The 20,713-nt window shown below is 35.1% G+C and overlaps 2 protein-coding genes across 2 annotated transcripts; both read left to right on the top strand.

Moving 5' to 3' along the window:
• Positions 1 to 630: 630 nt before the first annotated feature.
• On the top strand, positions 631 to 12,277 carry LOC109040745 (uncharacterized). The gene is made up of 9 exons (XM_019056777.2): positions 631 to 1,367; positions 2,074 to 2,303; positions 2,771 to 2,939; positions 3,696 to 3,873; positions 4,348 to 4,529; positions 5,636 to 5,833; positions 6,481 to 6,653; positions 6,998 to 7,246; positions 8,345 to 12,277. The coding sequence occupies exons 1-9, from the start codon at positions 1,113 to 1,115 to the stop codon at positions 9,321 to 9,323; spliced, it is 2,613 nt and encodes an 870-aa protein (XP_018912322.2). The 5' UTR covers positions 631 to 1,112; the 3' UTR covers positions 9,324 to 12,277.
• A 2,523-nt stretch (positions 12,278 to 14,800) lies between these two features.
• LOC109040744 (glyoxalase domain-containing protein 4) lies at positions 14,801 to 20,562 on the top strand. Its single transcript, XM_019056776.2, has 6 exons — positions 14,801 to 15,156; positions 15,881 to 15,930; positions 16,436 to 16,701; positions 17,688 to 17,843; positions 18,874 to 19,049; positions 19,799 to 20,562. The coding sequence occupies exons 1-6, from the start codon at positions 15,067 to 15,069 to the stop codon at positions 19,919 to 19,921; spliced, it is 861 nt and encodes a 286-aa protein (XP_018912321.1). The 5' UTR covers positions 14,801 to 15,066; the 3' UTR covers positions 19,922 to 20,562.
• Positions 20,563 to 20,713: the final 151 nt, after the last annotated feature.

The raw sequence follows: 20,713 nt of genomic DNA, 5'->3' as shown, positions 1-20,713 counted from the left end.
TCCAGGATAATAATGCTAGACTCGCAGAGAACCAATATGTAGCAAGGATTCTTGAAATGAGAATGAAGCATTTTCCCAAACTGTCAACTTGCATTATGAAAAAAAATCTAGAATCACAATTTCATGAATGACTTAAAGGTATTCTGACACCTCAGCAGTATTTTTCCCTCAAAAATATTGCTTTGGCAGGGGCAGGCAAGAATTTCTGAAGGAAGCTGTTGTCTCTCACGCTGAAACTATTGGAAAATTTCTGACTTCCCTTCGTAGAGCTGATGGGATTTTTTTGGCAAAAACTTCTTTACGCAAATCTTTTTTTTCTTTTCTGACTGAAAAACTGACTGTTCAAACGAATTTTAACCTTAGAAATGTAATTCTCTTTTTTTTTTTTTAAATTACGTAAAACAAGTTCTCTTCCCATGTTAAACTTTGGTGAGATAGCATCAATTTAAACTTCCCTCTTCTCAGCTCTTATCCTCCATCTCTCACTTGTGAGAGCGACGCTAGCGCTGTTACCGAGACCCCTCAGAATCTTTCTTCTCTCTTCAGCACGTGCTTTTTGCTATCGTCTGTCTCTTATTATCACATGAAACTTATGGTATCGCCCCTCGCCTGCGCAACGCAGCTGCGCGACCACTTTTGTTCCCACCTCTCAGTACGTTTTATCACTCTTTGAACGCGAGATCCTACATCGTCATCCTTCCGAACTTCCAACTTTCTCATTCGGTTCCGACATGTCGCCCTGAACGGGCGGCTGCCCGCTCAGCCATCCCATTTCATGATCATAACATCAACACAACCTATAAAAAATTCCAATTCTTATCAAAATCCCGCATTTCAAAGTTGACTTCCTTATCACTACTCTTTTTTTTATCAGCAATCGCTGTTTCACTGCAAGAAAATGCATTTCTCCTTTTTGTGCTGTGCTTTCCTAGTTTTGTGTCAATTTAACCATTCAGTGCAAAGCTGATAGTGTGCCTTCCCAGTCACTGGACATGCCCTCTTCGCTCTCACATCATTCCCATCGACATTAAGTGAGATTTTTGCTCTGTCATCGCATCATGATCGCATACTCAAGTATTATTTAGATTTTTTTTCCCATTTCATCCATTATCATGTCAACCGAGAACAAAGAACTTGTTCTATTGATCTCCAAAATAACGGGTCCAACAAATCCGAAGTTCAGCAAATACCTACCACATATTCTCAGGAGATTGAAAAATAATGACAGTGAAATCGATATTCTGTTGAAGCATCAAGATTTCTTTGAGATCCTCAAAGCTGCTCTGACCAAACCAGGCTGTGACACAACCATTCTCTTCTTATCTATACTGGACATCTGCTGCTGCAAAAGCTCATTTTGCAGTGAGGTAATGGCCTTTTCTTCATGTTACCTGATTATTATTATGTACTTATATTTAATGGTCATTCATGGATCCAAGTGAAATAACATTCAACTGCTGAGAATTTTTAATAGTTGGAAATATGCATCCTCCAGGACGCACCCTATTCGCATTGTCATGAAGCTTCGAAACTGTTACCCTGTCAAAGAATTGTTCACATGGCGAAATGGAACATTCATGTCTAAGACTGCAAATAGTAATACCAAAACATTTTATAGATTGGCTAACTTTTTAGTATTATTTCCCTCATTTCTGTATAATCAGATAATTTCTATTTTTACAATTGTGAGGCTGCTCTTTTAATTTTACTCTCAATTGTAGCCATATTATAGCGATTTAAACTTTTGTGAATTGTAAAGCACCATGACAGCACTGATACTACGGATGACCATACCAATTCTTGAATCTCATCTGTAAATAAAATCCGTATTACTGAAAGCAACAGCAGCATTGAAGGATTTGATTGCTTGAGGGTACGGCTAATCTATAATTAAGTGACAGTCAAGTAAGTTCAATCGGATCCTGCAAGTACCAGACTAGAAATAAAAGATGTCATTTGGTAATTTACCCACAATTCCACCTACGATGGAATTTCAGTAAAATCTCTCGCTCACCTGAATAACATCAGCAATTTTAATTGTCTCTAATTTGAATGTCACTTCTTTGTTTTCAGTTGTCAGGACATAATATTGTGCATCATTTAACTTTTATTTTACAAAATTTGAACGATCGCAAGCTTCTAAGTTACACATGCAAAGTGATTGGAAAGCTAGCGAAATCCAACACTCCGGATTTAGTAGGGGAGTTGAACAAGTCCAAAGCCTTATTATTCGTCACAAAGGTTTTAAATGATACCCGAAACGGCTGGAAAGATACACAAACCACAGCACTCTATGCTTTGGGGTAAGTGATTTTTTTCCTCTTCCAAGATTTCATCTAGTAGTTGAAACTAAGATCAGCATCTTCATTTTACATTTATTCTTAACACTTAAACAAATTGATTGATTGAGAAGGCAAAGAAATGTTGAGACAAAATGAAAGTAGTCGATATGACTAGTTGGTTTCATGAAAATTGAGAAGTGGATGTAAGTATTAAATCTTACTTTCAATAAATATTTTTTGTTTGAGAGAGCCACTTCAACGATCTCTCATTATACTCCCTCCAATATTTTACTTTTTATTTTTTTTACTTTCTTAGATTGTAGAATTTACCAAAAAAATTTGCTTACTCATCAAAGTAGATAAGAACAAAAAGCTTCAAAGCTACTTGCTTCAAACTATCTGTATGCCAGCTGTCAATTCTGTCTTTCGCACCCTTCTTATCAGTCTATCATTTGGTTTGAAGTAAAAAGATTGTTCCTTTTTTCCAGGTGGCTGTGGAATGTGTGTTTTATGGCAGACATTGTTAGGTCAAATTCAATCAAATACGTCATGACTCTTTTGCTGTCGGAGAATACATCAGTTTACAAACCTTGTTTGATCGCATTGAGTAGGCTAAAGTTGAATCAGAAACCTGCATCAATTAAATGTGCTTTGCAGGTAAGTCAATGCCTTGATTGAAATGTTTTTTTCTCTCCGAGAGGATGGTCACAATCAGGGAGACCCTGGAAATACCTAGTTTTGAAAAATGGGAAGACGATAAAGGGGAGAGGGTCTTAAGGAAGACTGACGCTTGTCAGTGTAAAAATCCTGGCATCTTGTCAAAGAAAGGCAGAAAAGAGACAGAGTTATGTGTTGCAGAGCATCAGAGAGTACTGTGACTCGTATTTATGGTAAAAAAAGAGGAGGGGAAAAAAATGGACTTTTATAAAAGGACAGTGAAGAACTTTCTGCGGTTATTCTTGAACTGAGTGAAAAAGTGTATTGGAGCCCCTGACAAGCATGTAAAGTGTCGGTCAAAGTTTTTAATGTACAATATTTGCAGGGATGTCAGGATCAAGAATGCTTTTTCATCATTATTTCTACAAAGCAAGATTCATGCATAAGCTAGAGTTGGACTTTTATACCTTAAAAAGTAGTTCTATACTCACTGCAAATCAGAGATCTTTTGAAAAATGATTATCGGATACTTTCTAGTTCTTAAATGTATTGAAGATCAATTCAACTGCATTTGGTATAAGACTATTTTGAGTTCAGTTTGCTCATTGAAAGAAATGATTGGTATTTAGGACTGCTTACTACTTATTTTGTGAAAGGACTCCTTTTATGCATGTGCCTTTAATTTCGTTTTTGAACATGTACCTAAAAGTGTTGTCTAAATTTTCCGCCATTTGATGTCTCTCCACTTTTTTACAGGTTAGTGAAAATAAAGGTTTTGCAAAAATTATATCACTGCTCCCAAAGTATCCAGATCTTGTTGGAACCGTCCTTTCAACTTTAATGGGAACTCGTGCATGTGAAGTCTACAAGCCTCTCAGTGAAAATAAAATGCTCTACACAGTCTTCGACCAGCTGAAAACACAACCAAATAATTGTAAGTATTCCCTTTCAGGCTCCTGCACAAGGTTTCTCTGAAAGTCTCTTTACTGTGAAGTAATTTTAAGTGTATGTGGTTCGATTTAAAACTAATGTGAGGTACCTAGGTATTTATGAAGAATCCAATCGTTTTCTAAAGTGAGAATATCCAATTTGGATAAGATTGATTTTGAAATTGAGTTCAAAAGATGACTCTAGCTATTTTTCCATGTTATTAGATTGAGAAGAGTCAAATAATGGACGAACAGATACGGTAAAAATATAAGCACATTAATACTGCATCAAAATTGTATGCAGAGTATGTATAGTGAATAAATTGGACTTTTTCAAATTCGACTCGTGAATGAGTACATGGGCGTTTTTTTGTTTGTTAATTCAAACCTCCTGCTTTCTGAAACACTCATTATTGCATCAAGTTTGAAGAAATAACATTTCATCCCTAACAACTAAAATCTCTTATCATCTGTTTCAGTTATCCTGCTCCGTACCTTTTGTTTAGCGTGTCTAGATAGCTCCTTACAAGTCAGTCTAAGGATATCCAACTCTCTTCCATTTTTTCTCTCTCTTTTTAAACAGTTCTCATATAAATCTAAAGAAATGGATTTATTAGTCAGTACTCTTGAAAAATTTGAAAAGAATACTGATTGTTTAAGGGTAAGTCTGTTATTATTTAGTTTTTATCTTCGTATTTTTTTTGGCTAACCAAGTTGTTCTTCATTTTATGTTCTTTTTAATATTGGGAAGAAGTTATTTTGTAAATGTAAGGGTGTCCAATAAGGATTGTCAGAAATGTAGAAAAAACAGCGTTAAAGAAAATTGAATCTGTAGTTTATTAATGTGGTCAATTTCAACTTTTTTACCTTTAGCTCAGTCAGCGTGGTCCAGAACATTTTTTCCAACGATTTTGCCACTTCTCAAACACTTGCTCAAAACTACTGTAAGAAAGTTATTGAAGGTCTAAAGTACCTCCAATGTGATTATCGGCCTGAGGATGTAGATCAAAGTCATTAGGAGTAAAACTTAGGCCAACAGATGGCCATTTCAACATATTTCATGGGGGGTGCACGTACGTACTGTGACCCAAGATCAGTACTGGAGAATGGTAGTCAGCAGTCGCTGAACCCACCGAGCACAAACATCAGTAGGGTTCAGTTGATCATGTAATTTTGTATAATCATCACTGAATCGTTCTTATTCCAATAAAAAGAAATCGGTTTTCTAGGTTTTACTGTGGGTTGAAGAAAATGACAGTGAAATAGTAGGATAAACTGTAAAATTGCAAGTTAGACATGAACCCTAACTCAACCTTTCTTTGTAAAGTAGAGTGTATTTTTCCAAAAGAAAAAGAAACTAATGCAAATTGCATCTCATTATCTACCTTGTTCAAAAAAATGTAATTTGTAGGTTTCCTATTTGACAATGCTACTACATGAACCGGAATCATTTTCTTGTCTGAAAATTTATCATGAAGATCCGATATAAAAAACAGTACATGCTGCGTTGAAAATCATCTTGTTGGTGGACGGGGAATAGAAACTGAAACTGAAGAATACAGTAAGACCTCGAATTATCGGATCGCGATTTGACGGATTCCGCGATTTCATGGATCGGTTGTCCGGTCCCTTCAGCAGGACTCTCCAGCGTGATTTAACGGATTCGGCCTCCGGTCCCGTGAAATCCGATAAATTGAGGTCTTACTGTAACTAAATAAGGATGAAAGTGAACCAGCTTACATTACTTTTTTATTCGCATGATTTCAGGAGATGGCTGAACATGGTCTCGTGGACATTTTGGCTTCCATTTTACACGACATTGTACAAAATGAAAAGTTGGATGATATAGCCCATGAAAAAACGTATCAGCCCCCTTCATGTTGCACACGATATTTGTCACTGGATCACTCTTTCTCAAAAAGCGGAGAATGCTCAGGATATGACGCAGATAATTCATGGCACTCTGTAAGTACCTTGATATTTTTCTGTCATCATTTTTCAAGGTTTATTCAAAGAATGTTTTGTTTGCTATTTGAATTACTAAGAGCCAAATATCAGTTGGAAGGCATCATCGAAATTATAATAGCTTGCTGTATAAGAAAGTGCTCTGATTCTTTGTTTTTTTTACTCAGTATGTGTGTATTTTATGCTCCATAGCCGATAGATTAGATGCGCAAGATACAGCTCAATTTTTCCGACTCTTAAATTCTGATTTTATGTTCAAGAGCAAGTAACTGCCAACAGTGAATTTGTACTATCAGTTCTTCATCAGTTCAGACTCTCTTTCGAAAAATGTTTTATGCTTGACCAAACAATGAACTCTCTCAATCAGGAAAAAGCAGGAACTCTCACTGTAAGCGTCTTTGTTGCTGTCTCCAAACTCTATGCTGAAGCGTCCCATGGTGGGAAAACTAAGACATTTTTGCATCAAATTCTCTAAAGTTTTGGATGTGCTTATCCCTTAAATTTTTAAGAGAAAGTTTTCGATCTTTTTGAGCGCTCTTCTGCAATCAAGTTCCATGGATTTATGTTCCTTGCTCTCCTTCTATCTCAGATTGTTATCTTGATTTCTTGGATCTTGTACATCATTGTCACCTTACTTTTTCTCACAGATAAACTCCATCCTAATAGTATTATTGGCTGTCACCCGTCTTGAGAATTTGAGTCAGAAAATCATTGTTGCTTTGACCTCAGAAGAAGTGTGGAACTCAGTTTTGAACTGCATTTGTTTTGTACCAGACACAATTAGCAAAAACGCTATCAACATATTGTCTTCATTGGGAAGGTAAGATGTCTCATGATTGTTGATGTTGTCAATATATTTGTGATATTGTTGGTGTTTAATAGGAAAATAATCACAGCCCTGCCTATTGACTCTGAAAGTTATGAAAATTGAAATTTTATCTTTTGTTGACAACGCTCTAAAATGGGCCCTTTGATCTAAATTTCTCTCCTTGTTGCGGAGTATCCAACTACTAAAATCTCAAATATAAAGCTTTAGATGAGCTCAAAAATTTATTAATTTCTAACAGCATCATCCTAAACTCTTATGGGAATTTAATTAAACAACTACTTTTTTCAACATACCTACCTAAAATTATCATGTCTACTTTTTTCATTTTCTTTCAGTTCTCCCAAACATTTTATGAGCATTTATAGAAATAAATTGGTCTTGAAGATCGAGAGAACACTCTTACGTGCAGCACATGATGATTGCTATCATTGTGCTTACTTGTACCTTGCCGGAAAGTATATTCTTCAGAAAATGTCAAAAGCTGCTGAATGTGGAATGGTGTATGGAGAGTTAATACATATACTTGCTCAAGATGAGCCCCAAGCCAAAAGAGAATTGGCTATTAGTGTAGCATTAGTCATCAGGTAATGAAAACATCTTAATTTCCTCCTTATTTTTCTTCCAGCTAATATACTTCAAAAATATGGTTCCCAAACCACTGTATTGTCTGCAATAGTATTCATAAAATTTTAGTGAAAATATGGAAAAGTGACAACTGACAAAAAGTTAAAGTAGAAAGGGGAAAATGGCAAAGATCTCTCTTTTGTTTGAACAGAATCAGATATTGTATTTTTACATTCTAAAATTCAGCCAAAAATTGAGAAAAAAATGGAGCCCCTTCCTCTGATGGAACACACTTGGAAAGTACTATTGCTGCCATTTTTTTAATTTATTTATTATTTTTCGGCATCTTTTATTGAGGGATTGTCATTGTTACTGCAGGAATAAAATACATGAATCAAGGAACATTACTTAAATATGATTACACGGAATAATTTATTATTGGTAGACAAGCATTACATCCTTAAAAATATTATATGATTTCAAAGTTAGGCTAAAGCTTTGTCAGAATTACATGTAGCAGGTATACCATGGACAACTTCCAGTTCATTGTGAATCGAAAAGAAAGAGTAGCTGACTTCTTGATTATCACTCTACCAACAAAGGCATCGACAGGGTCAGTTTTTTTTCTTTTTCTTTTTTTTTTGGGGGGGGGGGGGGTGTGAGAACAGAAGTTTTTGAGCACTGTTGATGCTTAAGGGGTAGAGAGAGGTTTCCAAAAATTAACATTGAAACCTGAAATTCCAACATGAAAAAAAGAAAAAATACTGAGCTCAAGTGTATTTGGGGCAAGACTGAAATTTTTGCCTCTCACTTAATATCTGAGTTTTGTGAGATGTGTGAGCCAGTAACTATTGCTATTGTTATGAAATTATAACTTTAAAAAAAGAAAATCGTAAAATGTTAAGGCTTCAAAAATAAAATGAACAGTAGATATTGCTCTATTTATAATGCGCTATAAGATTAAGGAATAAAGTACAAGTTTTCCCTCTTTCAATCAAGGAAACATGAAAAGTCAGAGATTTTTTCTCTTGAAGATGTTAAACATCATCAAACAGTATCAAGTAATTTTTATTTTTATCAATCATAATTAAATTAATTCTTCCCATTTTTCCTTTCAGGAATGGGCGTTCATTGTTAAGTTACTTATCTCATCACAAATGTTTGGATTACATCATCGAGGCTCTGGATGATCCTGTTCTGTATGAGGATGCAATAGTCAGCATATCTTTCATGTGTAAGATTCTTGGTTTAAATGAAAACGTAAATTTAAAATTAAACACTCATCCGCTTTTCGACTCGGAGAAAGAATGTTTTTCTAGTGAAACGAAAGACACTGTCATCAGGCATTCCTACAATGTAAATATTCTCAAGAGTGAAACGTTGATCCAACTTGAAGAAACCAAAAGTTCTGTTGATATGCAAATCAAGGAAGAATCTAATGACGCTAGTTCCTCTTTGTTGTCTTGTTCCAAAAAGTGCGTTACTCCTGTAAGTTATATTTCTGAAAACCCAAGTGTATTTAAATTCAACGACGGCAAGCGAGTCTCAGCCGATAAAAACCTTCTTATCAGCCGGTCTCCGATGTTTGAAGGAATGTTTCGCGAGTCCAACTTCAAAGAATCTCTGGATGAGGAGATTTTGTTGCAGAGTATCTCATCTCAGTGTTTTGAGCACCTAGTCAAATTACTGAAGCAATTTTGCGTTCACAATGTACCGAAAGACATCAACATCTTACTGGAGCTTATCATTGTTTCTGATAGGTATTTAATCAGCGATATGACTGAAAAATTATTGCTATATTTAATGCATGCGATCACGTTTGAGAATTCTGGCATTGCCTACAACTGGGCAATAGAACATGCTTTAATGATTTTCAATAACAGTGCAATTAGTGATTTTATTATTGTTTTTCTTTTGACAACAAATCAAACTTTTCAACATACATTTGAGAAATTTGTTGATTTTGAAAGACACAAAAAGGCTTTCCAGTACATGTTGAGCAGTCAGCAGCGTGTCCATTTCTTGTCAGATATCAAAGATATGATCTTTCAGGTACTCGAAAAATTAGTTGCAAAGCAATCTAGGTATTCTTTCTGACCCTGGGTACTTGAGTCACCATTTTCTAAAAATTAACTTCTCTCAGCGCTCCGTAAAGAATCTCTTTGTCCACAAATTTTCAAGGATCCGATAAATTTTCCTAGTCACATGTTATGTTTACCCAAAAATTTGCAGCAAAACGTAAGCTTTACGTAAACCAAAAAACAAGTAAATAATGCAAAATGATTACGGATCATCAAAAAGTCAAACACACTCAATTAGAATGTCAAACAAAAGTTACACCAAAAAGTAATTACGTGTCCATGAGAGTGAGGTGTTGAATTTTGAGTGGTCCTCATGCACCTAAAACAGTTTTTTAAAACAAATGATCGGAGAAACTGACTAATTTTTGTTTTTGCCAGTCAAAAAAGTATAAGTTGGAGATCTTACTCACCTGAAATCATTGATATAATGTGGAGAGTCCTTTTTCGTTAAAAAAGGAAAACATAATTGAAATGTTTTTGCAGTTTTTCATATCTTTCCGGTTCAAATATTGGAAAGTAATAATTCAAAGGATTTCTTGTCTGCAATCGACTGATTTGCTTAATTATTCCGTGTGTATGTTCTTTCCAATAATGAGTCCAATGTTTTAATTGGTAGTAATTTTAATTTGTTTTATTTTAATGTGATGAATCGCAATTGATGTTTGCATTTTCTAGTCGACAATTTCTTTATGTCCATTATTATTTTAAACATTTTACATCATAAAAAAATAATTTCAGAAATTCTCCAGGTCAATAATTTTAGAAGCCTTTTCTTTTTTTGAAAAGCCCAGTTTTATTATGACAGTATCTCCTTTTTGTATTTATTTTACAAGCATTTTGTGTTAATTTTTGTACATTTAGAGTTTTCAAGGATTATGAAGACAAATGTTTACAGAAAGAAGTCCCACTACGCACTGCATGACTCACAGAATAGGTCAGGCAATTTCTATGCAATTAGAACACACAGTGATAACAAAGCAAGAACGTTCAGAAAACATAACCTTGTGTTGCAATCGCAACCTGATACACAGCGGCCAATTCTTCTTGTGATGTTACAAAATCCGTGGGGCCTTTTTTTTCTTTTTGAAACGGGATTGCATTATTTGCGACTTTGAAAGTCCTGTTCTTAAATATAATTTGATTTGAATTTGAATTGATGAAACACAGAAAAATGCAGGCATTCTTATTTTTTAGGAACTTTTCAAACATTAATTTTAAAAACATTTGCCAGAGCTCCACTGATTCAGCAGGCTGTACTCGATCTGACCTTGTCGTCAAACTCTAATGAGAAAGTAAAGGCCAGGAAACACTAAGAGAAAGAAAAAAATGTAAGGAATTTATGTGATAATTTTCACTTGTATTTGCCGTTAAGCATTGAAACAGAAAGGAGCGATTTAATTAAAGGAAAAGAGTCAGGAACAGTTCTAGGGTTAAACCAGCCGCACATTTTCCTGGTCAAAAATTTAGGGTCAATAGAAAATATTTTGAATGTGACAATAGGCGTTTTCGTTCATCTCTTAGATTGAGTTATATGGAGGCACAAAACTTTGATCCTCTTTCTCTGGGTTCAATATTGATGCGAGTTTGGTTTCTCTTTTTTTCTTCTTCTTTTTGGTTAATTTTTTTTATGCTTCTTAATTTATTATGCCATTGCTGGGTCTTATGCTCCGTTACAGAATGCTTTAATTTTTGCGTTTTTTCAAAGAATTTTATTTGTTCAACAATGAGCATATCCTCTTGAGTAGTTAGTGCCAAAAACATCTCTTGATTTTTACAAACCAAACTCGGTAATCAATTTTTATGCTATGTTCATTTCAAGATCATAAAGTTACAACTTTTTGTTCCCCCTTAATGATTGTTTTTCCTATGCACTGGCCAAAATGTTAACAGGCCAACTATTCCACCCCCTGAATGATGAAAAAATTATGCATTTTATCATGATTCTCTCATTTCATGATCAGTTCACCCCATGAAGAATTTGTGCGTAAATAAGAGCGTAATTTGTGCTTACCTACTTTTGTGAAATGCTGAGAATGCTTTTCCATGCTAGATCATGTTTAATGACTGATCTCTGAGGATAAACATTTAAGACGCTTCTTGAAGATCCTTTGACTCAAACTTTCATCAAAAGTTTATGAAGCACAGGAATTCAAATACAGTAAGACCTCGATTTATCGGATTTCACAGGACTAGAGGCCGAATCCGTTAAATAGCGGAATCCGTTGTATCGCGGTAGTCGGTTCTGCTGAAGGGACCGAAGGATCGATCCGTTAAATCTCAGAATTTGTTAAATAGCGATCCGATAATTCGAGGTCTTACTGTAGACATGACAGGACAGACATTCTCAGGTCAGTTTCAAGGTAATTTTTAAACTCCGACTGCAATCTACTGCAATAAGAATAACCAACAATGTTTAACTAAGGTTAGGAAGCTTGACGTAACTTTTTCATTCCTTCATCTATGTCTGTTAATCACTGCCATGGCATTTTAATTCTGTTCTTGTGTCTAGTAAGGTTACAAGTAGGTTGGTCCAAAAAATTTTTATCAACATAATGTTTTCCATAACCCTGGACGAATCTTTTGAGACTTAATGGACCCATCAACAATTCTCTCCCTGATTTGCAGAAAAGAAGACTGTTTTCCGGAAAATAAAAAAATAAAATAAAAATTTAGTTGTTTAAGTAATTAAACAGACTGTTCTACTAATACATGTATTGTGTAGTCATGCTATTATAAAAAATGAAACTAATTTCCTCTTTTTTGTGATCGAAGACCTAAGCATTATAAAGAGTAACTGCACTCGTATTATAAACTTGTGCGAGTATACTTATAGGCAATGTAGAAGAAGTCCCTGTCCTTTTTTTAATTTTAATTTTTTTAAATTTGTATATTACTGTAATTAGTAAACCTCCTGTAATTAGCAAAAAAGATTGTTAAAAGCTTGTAAAAATAAATTGTTACAAACCAAAACTGAATTTTTTAGTAGCAGGTCCCCACCCCTGATCTGTTCAAAATATTCTCTGGCAGTTTCTCCCTATTTAATTCAGGAACAAAGGTTTTTTTTAGTTTCATCAATCTTTTTCGAGAACTGAATGGGAAAGTTTTTGGTTAAAATATAATATGTTAATATCCTCGACCGGATTTTTTTCCCGAGAATTGTTTTGCAGGATTGGTGGTGGTTTACTTTATCCATGACACTCGTGGTGTCAAGATTTTGACAACCTCAGCCAGCATCTGTAAACTGATTCTCTCATCCCATTGTAAAGAACCAAAGTATGCTTCCTTTTAAGAATGAACCAAATGAATGCATTAGAACAAAACAAAAATAGGTATGGAATTTCATGATAATTAAAGCATGCCTATAGTACTAGAGGTGCTATAGCCACATATTAAACTCTTTCAGGAGGTTTGTTGCATTCTGTTGGTGTCATTTTATAGCCTTCTATTTATGAAATTCTCAGGTTACCAGAAGAAGCTTCAAAAGCGGGGGTATGTTTCATTGTAAGACTAGACGATTGTATTGCTTTCCCATGTTTTTTTATTTATGACTGTTGATTTGAGATTGGAGAATTGACTCATGAAAAAACTGCAGATGTCCATTTTTCCAATTTTGATTTCATCAGGGTTTATGATAATTTCCAAGGTAAGAGATACAGCCATGAAAAGTATTGTCAACAGGAAGAATTTAAAGCATGAGGAATGGACAACAGCAGTTTTCGCACAAGCCAATTCAATTATGAAATTAAATGAAATAATGGAAAGGAGAGCCTTTTCTCATTAATTTCTTTAAAGAATTCTACTGGAGAAAATTGAATTCTTGAATCTTGAAAAAACAAAAGCCAAGATGGGAGGGTGGATTAATGTCTATTATCTAGAGAGTAACTAATTATTTTTTATTAAAAATTACTATCACAGCATTTAACTTACTAGGAATAAGTACAATCAACTCAGAAAATCCATTGAAAAATAGGACAAGACAGAAATGGTAGGAAGATACCACAACAAAAGGGATAGGCTGCTTAAGTGCTTACCTCTGTAGAATACAATTAAATGCATTTTCAGGCAAATTACAGGCAAATTAAAAATATCAAATGAACGCATTCGTGCTAAAAGGAACTATTACTCGTTATTAAGGGTTTTTATTTATTTATTTATTTAAGTATTTATTTTTTTTATTTGAACATCAGACATGGGTAAGGTATAGTTTGGTTCATTACTTACTGAGATGAAAAGGAGAAGCCCGCGGCGCGGCGGTCGGCATGTAACACATATCAGCGCCTACGAGACTGCATGAATACTTCACGCATTGCGCCAGACACAGCAGCAGTCGGCGTGAAACGCATAGCGCCTACAAGACTGCATGAATACTTCACGCATGGCGTCAAACACAGTGCGGTCAGCGTGAAACGCATAGCGCCTACAAGACTAAAGGAAGACTTCACGCGGTTAGCGCGGCGCGGCGCGGCGGCGGAATAACCATCTATGGCATATAGGTAGCGTTACCAATTTGTAATAACAACATATTTTCGGGGTTTTTAAAAATTGAATTTTTCCCCTGTGGCATGATTTTGCAAAATTTCATTAGTTTTTTCTTTCTTTGTAAAATTGATTCCCACAACTTTAAATTTTGAAAAAAAAAAATTGGTACTCTAATTTTTTTTTGCAATTAAGCTACAAAATAGATTAGTGTCCCCTTGAATCTGAGATCCAAAATTAATACATGCCATAGAGGGTTAAAATTATTAAACCGCATTTATGTTTTTTCTTTCATCATTTTTTCGTTCATTTCCTGTACTTAAATGGAAGTTCCGTGAACTTTTGTTCGTAGTGTTGACAGGGGCTTTAGCAAAAAAATGTGTTCAACACGAGTAAACGCGTCTTATGCATTCCTCCCCCTCCGGCACGTTCACTTGAGAGCTTTTATTGAAAAACCTCGAGTCAGCATTTGCTAAAATTTGCATCATGGAAGCTTCAAAATGCGGCCAAACAGAGCGGAAATTTCAAAAATTTTCCTGACCTGTTGAATCAAACAATTTGAAAGTATTTTGAGCCGAAAACTAAAGAACAGCAATATTTTTCCGAAGAAATACTTAGACGGAAAATCTGCGACACGGCAGCCTCAAAATGTGTCTAGATCTTCATGGAGTTAAAATCTAAACAAAAAAGTTGCTGTAAGAGGCCCCCCCGGACCCCGCTTTCGCCGGGGGGTATTCCTTCCTTACTTCCCCCCTCCCCCGACCTCCCGGTAGTAGGGAGGCCAGAGCAAAATAACTCAGCTATGCCAATGGGTTAGGCCAGCTTTTTCGATCTAATACCACAGTTTGCGCCGGTTTTAATCATTTAGAAATCAATTTTCTTAATAACTCTGAAGTTTTGAAGCTTTCACGGTAATTAAATCCATTTAATACATACCATTCGAAGCGTTTTCTTTCCCCCTGTTCGTTCCTTCTCATTGTTGGTGTGTTGGTCAACCTGGAAGGTGTGTTGTTTACGTGTTACGTCATGTGAGAGGAGAAAAATATTAGGAAATCGTGTTTATGTAACGAAACAAGTCGGTTTATTGTGTTTGCCCGAAGCTTTTTCAATTATTACACCCGCATTAGTTCACATACGTTCAGATAGTCGTTGCATTTGGTTTGAGAACTTCTTAAAGCTACCAGCGGCACTTTTACGTCAGTTTCTCGCGACTATTTCTTCTTATCAGTCCCAAGTCAACTCATCTCCTGTTGCTCACTTACTTATTCTACTCCAAACTGAAAATGGTAGCCGGAAGAGCGCTTCATTTCGTGTTCAAAGTGGCAGATCGGACATTGACTGCCAAATTTTACCGGGAAATTCTTGGAATGAAGGTACTCCACTTTCTAAAATATTCTCGCACCATGCTCACCTACTTGTAGATCCCTTGCTGGTTTAGAGACGATGGGCTTTTGTACAGTTTCCGGACCGTATTTAAAATCTCTCTCATAAAACATAACACCTCCTTCCTCTATATAATATTCCTCTCAAGTAGTCTCATGAATGATTTGCACTTCATGCAGACCAGGCATCAAAAGCACCAAAAAGTTTATCCTTCATGGCGTTACAAGACTGCTCTCAAGAGAACATAGGTAGCTGTCAAAAGAGCAGCAAGTTTGCTAATTGCCAATTTTCTGAAGCTAGTCAGACCTAGTCGATCCCATAAAGAACTATTATGCCTCTCTCTGTCCTCTACATGGACATATGAAGTCAATATCCGTTTTCCCCGACCAGAGGAAGCAATGAAATGTAGCTTATGTTCAATACATGCCTGCACGGAGGCCGTCAAGGTAAATTCGAAGGATCAATTCAGAAAAATTAAGAAAATTAATTATTTGTGGCATTACATAATTATCCCTGAACAAATCAAGTACATACATAATCTGTTCTGAAGAATAAATTGTTTTTAAGTCCGTTCATTCTCCGGAGCCTGAATCATTCTCGATATTTTTGGCAGGTCTGTTTGTCTCTCAACCAGGTTTTATTTCATATTTTCATTATCTTTATTCTTCTTCAAGGAATGCATTTATTAAATTTCCTTCAACTTTTTTCTTTCAGATCCTCAGACACGAAGAATTCAAGGAGGGTTGTGAAGCTGCTTGCAATGGGTAATGCTTTGATGAAATCTCTCCTCCTTTATACATGATAAAAGCCAAGTCATGCACAGTATTTAACTGACTTGCAATAATGAGGAACCAAGTGCATCGACATAACTGCAGGGTATCATGGCTAAAATAGTTGTGTTACATAATTTCAGTTTGGAAACAAAGGAACCTGCTGAAAATTGATACATATAATCTAAAATCTTAAGAAAAAATGAACCTTAACATGATGCCATTCGTAAGCAAAAAATAAGGTCCAGTAAATTTTCTTTTAATGTTTACCCCGAGACAAATTTAACTAAAATTGACCTCTCAGTATTCAAGGTTTTTAGCTTTTCATTCTTGTAAAAAATAAAATGTGTTTAGAGACTTTCAACTTCTAACAAAAAATAAGTATATTTCCAGGTATCTTCAATAGATGTCCTGACCTCTCAATAATACATTTTTCTTTTCCCTTTTTTTATTTTTTTCTTGGAGATGGTGAATAATAATGTTTGCTGTTCATTTGCAGCCCTTACGATGGACGTTGGAGTAAAACCATGGTAGGCTATGGTTCAGAGGACAATCACTTTGTGGTGGAGCTGACTTACAATTACAATGTGCCAAGCTATGACCTTGGCAATGATTACTTAGGAATCACAGTCCGATCGAAACAAGCGATAGAAAATGCCAAGAAAAACGGGTGGCCCCTGAAGGAAGAGAATGGGGTGAAAGTAGTGGAAGCCCCTGGTGGATACAAGTTTTTCTTGCTGAATGAAGAACAACCAACCAACAAAGGTATTAAAAAGAAATATTTCTTTCTTATTTCTTCACCTTCCAGCCCAAGTATCAGAAGCGCCTTGCGATGTTTTAAAATTTCCTATTTTTTTACAGAGAAATTTTTCAACGAAGCTGTAATTTCACTGAATTTTCTCTATGCTGCCGATAAAATTCAGTGAAATTTTCAAACAGATTCAACCAACAATTTCCCTATATAAACATTAAATAGCAGCAAAAATTTTGAAATGTCACTTGTCATACTTTAGCCGGGAGGTGACGCTATGTGCGATTCTGTAAACTCCACCTATTAAAATCTTGCCTGACTCTTGTAATGTTTGCAACAATATGGCTACCTTTTTAGCCAAAAACAATCAAGCTTTTCTCCAGATTTTTTCCGTGATTTTTCTCCATTATTTCAAAAGTTTCTGTCAAAATTTCAAGAAATGTCATGCATTGGTTGATCTTAATTATCAAAACAGAAATAAAAGATTGAAAGATTCCATGTCATGTTTAGAGGAGAAAAGCTGTTACTGATAATTACTGCTCATTAGTTCAATGATTTGCCTCAGCGCTGTATTTCTCCCTCTTTTACTGTTAACCTACTTCACAAGCTTCAAAGTAAATTGATTCCATTCTCCTTGAAGCTTCATGAATCAAGCTGTTCATTCTTTTTTCTCTTAATAGTCATCTGCAGGGTGACCATTGACACTGCATCATTTTTTGGCATTATAGTTTAACTGGCTAAATTTGTCAGAGAAATCAGATGAAATGAAAATCCAAATAGTATTGTTTGTTTGGCCTTGGTCTTTATTGTCTGTAGGTTCCAAATCTTTATGAAGTTCCTCTGTTTAGAGTCAATGATGCATTTATAATCTCAACTACCGTTTTATCAGAAATTTATCAGAATATCATGTCAGCATCTAATCTAAGATGCGATACCCCTCCTTTATTTTCTGACGTTCCATGGGTACTCTCTTTGTCATCATCAATTATTTTTGTTTCAGACCCAGTTGAAAAAGTTACATTGGCAAGTACTGACCTTAAGAAATCCATCGAATATTGGAATAAAACATTGGGATTGAAGCTGTACGAAAATGACTCGAGTCATGCTATAGTTGGATTCGCTGATGATCAAGCAAAATTGGAATTGAAAGCTATCGGTAAAGTTCTCTCCAATTTATTCATAAGATACGGTTTCGCAGTTAATATGCCACGTGGCCCATTATATTAACTGAGTATTTACTTAAGAGATTACAATTGGTATTGTGAACATGAAAAGCAAAGTTGGTGATTTTAATGGAACTCTAGACTAGGCATGATTTAAAGCACCGGGTGACATGTTTCAAAATTTTAAGCAGAAAATGAAACAAGAAACAGGAAATTCAGGAATCAACTCCTTAGCAAGGTACTGACATGCACACTAACACTGATTGACTAAAACTCAAATTATAGAAATGACATCATTAGTATCTTTTGTAAGAGTTGATTTCCGAATGCTCTTGCATGTGAATAAATTTCTACGTAAAATTCTGAGGAGACAACATGAACAGAGTGTTGTAGTTTGTATTTTGTTTAGTGCTTCATTATCTAAGAGGTGTGGGTGCTGATCCTCAATAATGGTTGGTTACTGTCAACTTTAAAGTATTCGTTTCCAGGGAATATCATGTTTATGTATCATGATCTGAGGAAAAAATCATTTTGCTTAATTTTCTTGGTTGGGAGTGGAGCGGGTTGTCGAGGTATTTACACTCCAAAGTGTCTCTGAATTGAATGGCATTCACTATGAAATTTTTTTTTTATAGGAATATAAATTTGTGGAATTAATGTAATAGGATGTCAGAGCATTTAAATTTCTAGCAATTTTTAAGCAGATGCTGATTGGAAAAAAGAGGAAAAACAATTTTTATGTCCTTCAGTGAAGAATAATCTAAAAAACATGCACTGTCACAAAATTGATTTAAGACAGCACCTGTAACTGTAGAGGTTTCTCTTAAAACGTTTCTTTTCAATTTCTTACACTTAAGTTTCAAATTTTAAATTCATGGATCAAGCAGGTTGCTTGACACAAGGCAATAATCATCCAGAAAAAAAGGACACTCCGTGCTTGCTGCTTAAATTGTAGAGTATTTTAGATAAATAAATTATTGAATCAAATTCTTATGTCATTGACGAATTCCATTCCAATTTTAGGTGAGCCCATCAACCACGCTACAGCATATGGAAGAATAGCGTTTTCTGTGCCGGTGAAGGAACTGCAAGATATTGATAAGATCATTAAGAGCACTAACAACAAAATTTTAACCCCTCTGGTGACTTTGCCCACTCCTGGAAAAGCTGATGTGACTGTCATCATTCTAGCAGATCCTGTAAGTTATTGATAATTCTTCATTACTGTGGTTTTAAGATAACTTGTGGCAGCAAAACTTAAGAAGATTTTTGTAAAAATTCAACTGAGAAATGCTGCTTAACCTGTTTTTAGCAAAGCATTTAAAGAAGGGTATTTACTATTCTCTCTGTCCAAATAAATCTAAGTGTCTATTTTAAATCTCCCTCTCAATCGTATGATCATGTCAAGGAGCTCTTTAGATAAGAGTCATTCTTGAACTCAAGTGAACAAGTCTACTTTTATCCTTGTTGTGCGGCAAATCACTTCAAGTGATGTACCTATTGAAATCATAGCAGAAACTGTTCAATCGTCAATTTTTTAAATTAATTTTCCTAAAATTACTGAGTTGAAAACAAGGCATAAATAACTAAGTGCACACAAATAACCCAGCTCTCTAAAAGTCAATCCTCTGTGATTTCAATATTCCATTCAGTATCAATGACCCATTGTAGCCGAATTCCCTTGTTGCATCATTTGAATGTCTAAAATGAACTGAGTTTGTAGTAAAGCGTACTTCATTCTTTACTAAGTTCAATATCTTCTTATTGCTATCTCATTTTCGCTTGTGGTCCCGTAATTGCGTGAAGGAGAAGCTTCTGCACTCCTCCTATAACTCTTAATGCGAAGAGAGCAAAAATGTCTCTTTCACACCTGATTTTCTCTTTTAAGGACTTTGTCTCCTCACGTTTTTCCCTATTAACAAAATTTCTCCTCTTCAATATTTTGCAGGATGGTCATGAGATTTGTTTTGTTGGAGATGAAAGCTACCGAGAACTTTCAAAGTTTGATCCTGAAGGAGAGAAATTGCTGGACAGATACATTAAGAAAGATGAGGAACGCAAAGCTAACTAAGTACCATTCATCTAACTTTTTTCACTCCATTTCAACGATATATGTACATCAAATTCAAGTTTAGCCTGTCTTTTCTAAAATTCTCACTTAACCGGCTGAATTGCCTTTGAATAACTGTTGATGCATGTATTCTTCTATTTTTACTCGAGCACTTTGTGATAATTGTAATTAAGGTAAGTATTTTGTATTTTTTTAACAAGGTCAATCGTATTATTGTTTTCAAAACCTTGCCTTTTTCTAAGATAAATTATCATTTCCTATAAGGCTGTATGATCAAAATTGACCCTTTTTTTAAAGTTCACACAAACAGGTATTACACAGCGTGAGCACAGAGAACAGTATTCTTTTAGTAAATTTGTCGATTATTTTCATGATGAATCTGCACAAATTGAAGTTTTATTATGCAGTAGCAACAGAAAAAAAGAAGACCTGATGAACTTTCTATATCCAATCAAATATACACCTTCTTTCTCTCTGCTTGGGTTTCTACGAAGGCTTAAGGTGGAGGTAAAAAAAAATCTCGTGTAAGTACCTGTTAAGTTTGAAGATAATTTTATCTCCTGTGCAATCAAGAATCGTTTATGTTATTTCTTTATTTTAAAAAAAAGAATAATAATAAAATACAGTGTGAATCCGCTGAAGTAGTGTTTTTCTTCTCTTTCTCAATTTGTATGTAGAGTAGTCGAGACCAGATGCTAGTTATGACATCTCCTTTAGAGATGCTAAGAATTTGAGATGTCAAAGAACAATCAAGGTGTAATCCTTGCCTGATTAAAAGCTTGTGTGACAATT

This window comes from Bemisia tabaci, chromosome 5 (assembly GCF_918797505.1).
Source record: "Bemisia tabaci chromosome 5, PGI_BMITA_v3".
Classification (NCBI taxonomy): Eukaryota; Metazoa; Arthropoda; class Insecta; order Hemiptera; family Aleyrodidae; genus Bemisia; species Bemisia tabaci.
Note: the sequence above shows the minus strand (reverse complement) of the source record. Positions and strands in the feature narration are given on the sequence as shown.

Excerpts from the sequence above, each read along its gene's own strand:
- LOC109040745 (XM_019056777.2), top strand. The coding sequence starts at position 1,113 with ATGTCAACCGAGAACAAAGAACTTGTTCTATTGATCTCCAAAATAACG. Across the intron at positions 2,304-2,770 it reads ACAGCACTCTATGCTTTGGG|GTGGCTGTGGAATGTGTGTT; the intron begins GTAAGTGATTTT and ends CCTTTTTTCCAG. Across the intron at positions 2,940-3,695 it reads CAATTAAATGTGCTTTGCAG|GTTAGTGAAAATAAAGGTTT; the intron begins GTAAGTCAATGC and ends ACTTTTTTACAG.
- LOC109040744 (XM_019056776.2), top strand. The coding sequence starts at position 15,067 with ATGGTAGCCGGAAGAGCGCTTCATTTCGTGTTCAAAGTGGCAGATCGG. Across the intron at positions 17,844-18,873 it reads ATTGGAATTGAAAGCTATCG|GTGAGCCCATCAACCACGCT; the intron begins GTAAAGTTCTCT and ends TTCCAATTTTAG. Across the intron at positions 19,050-19,798 it reads TCATCATTCTAGCAGATCCT|GATGGTCATGAGATTTGTTT; the intron begins GTAAGTTATTGA and ends AATATTTTGCAG.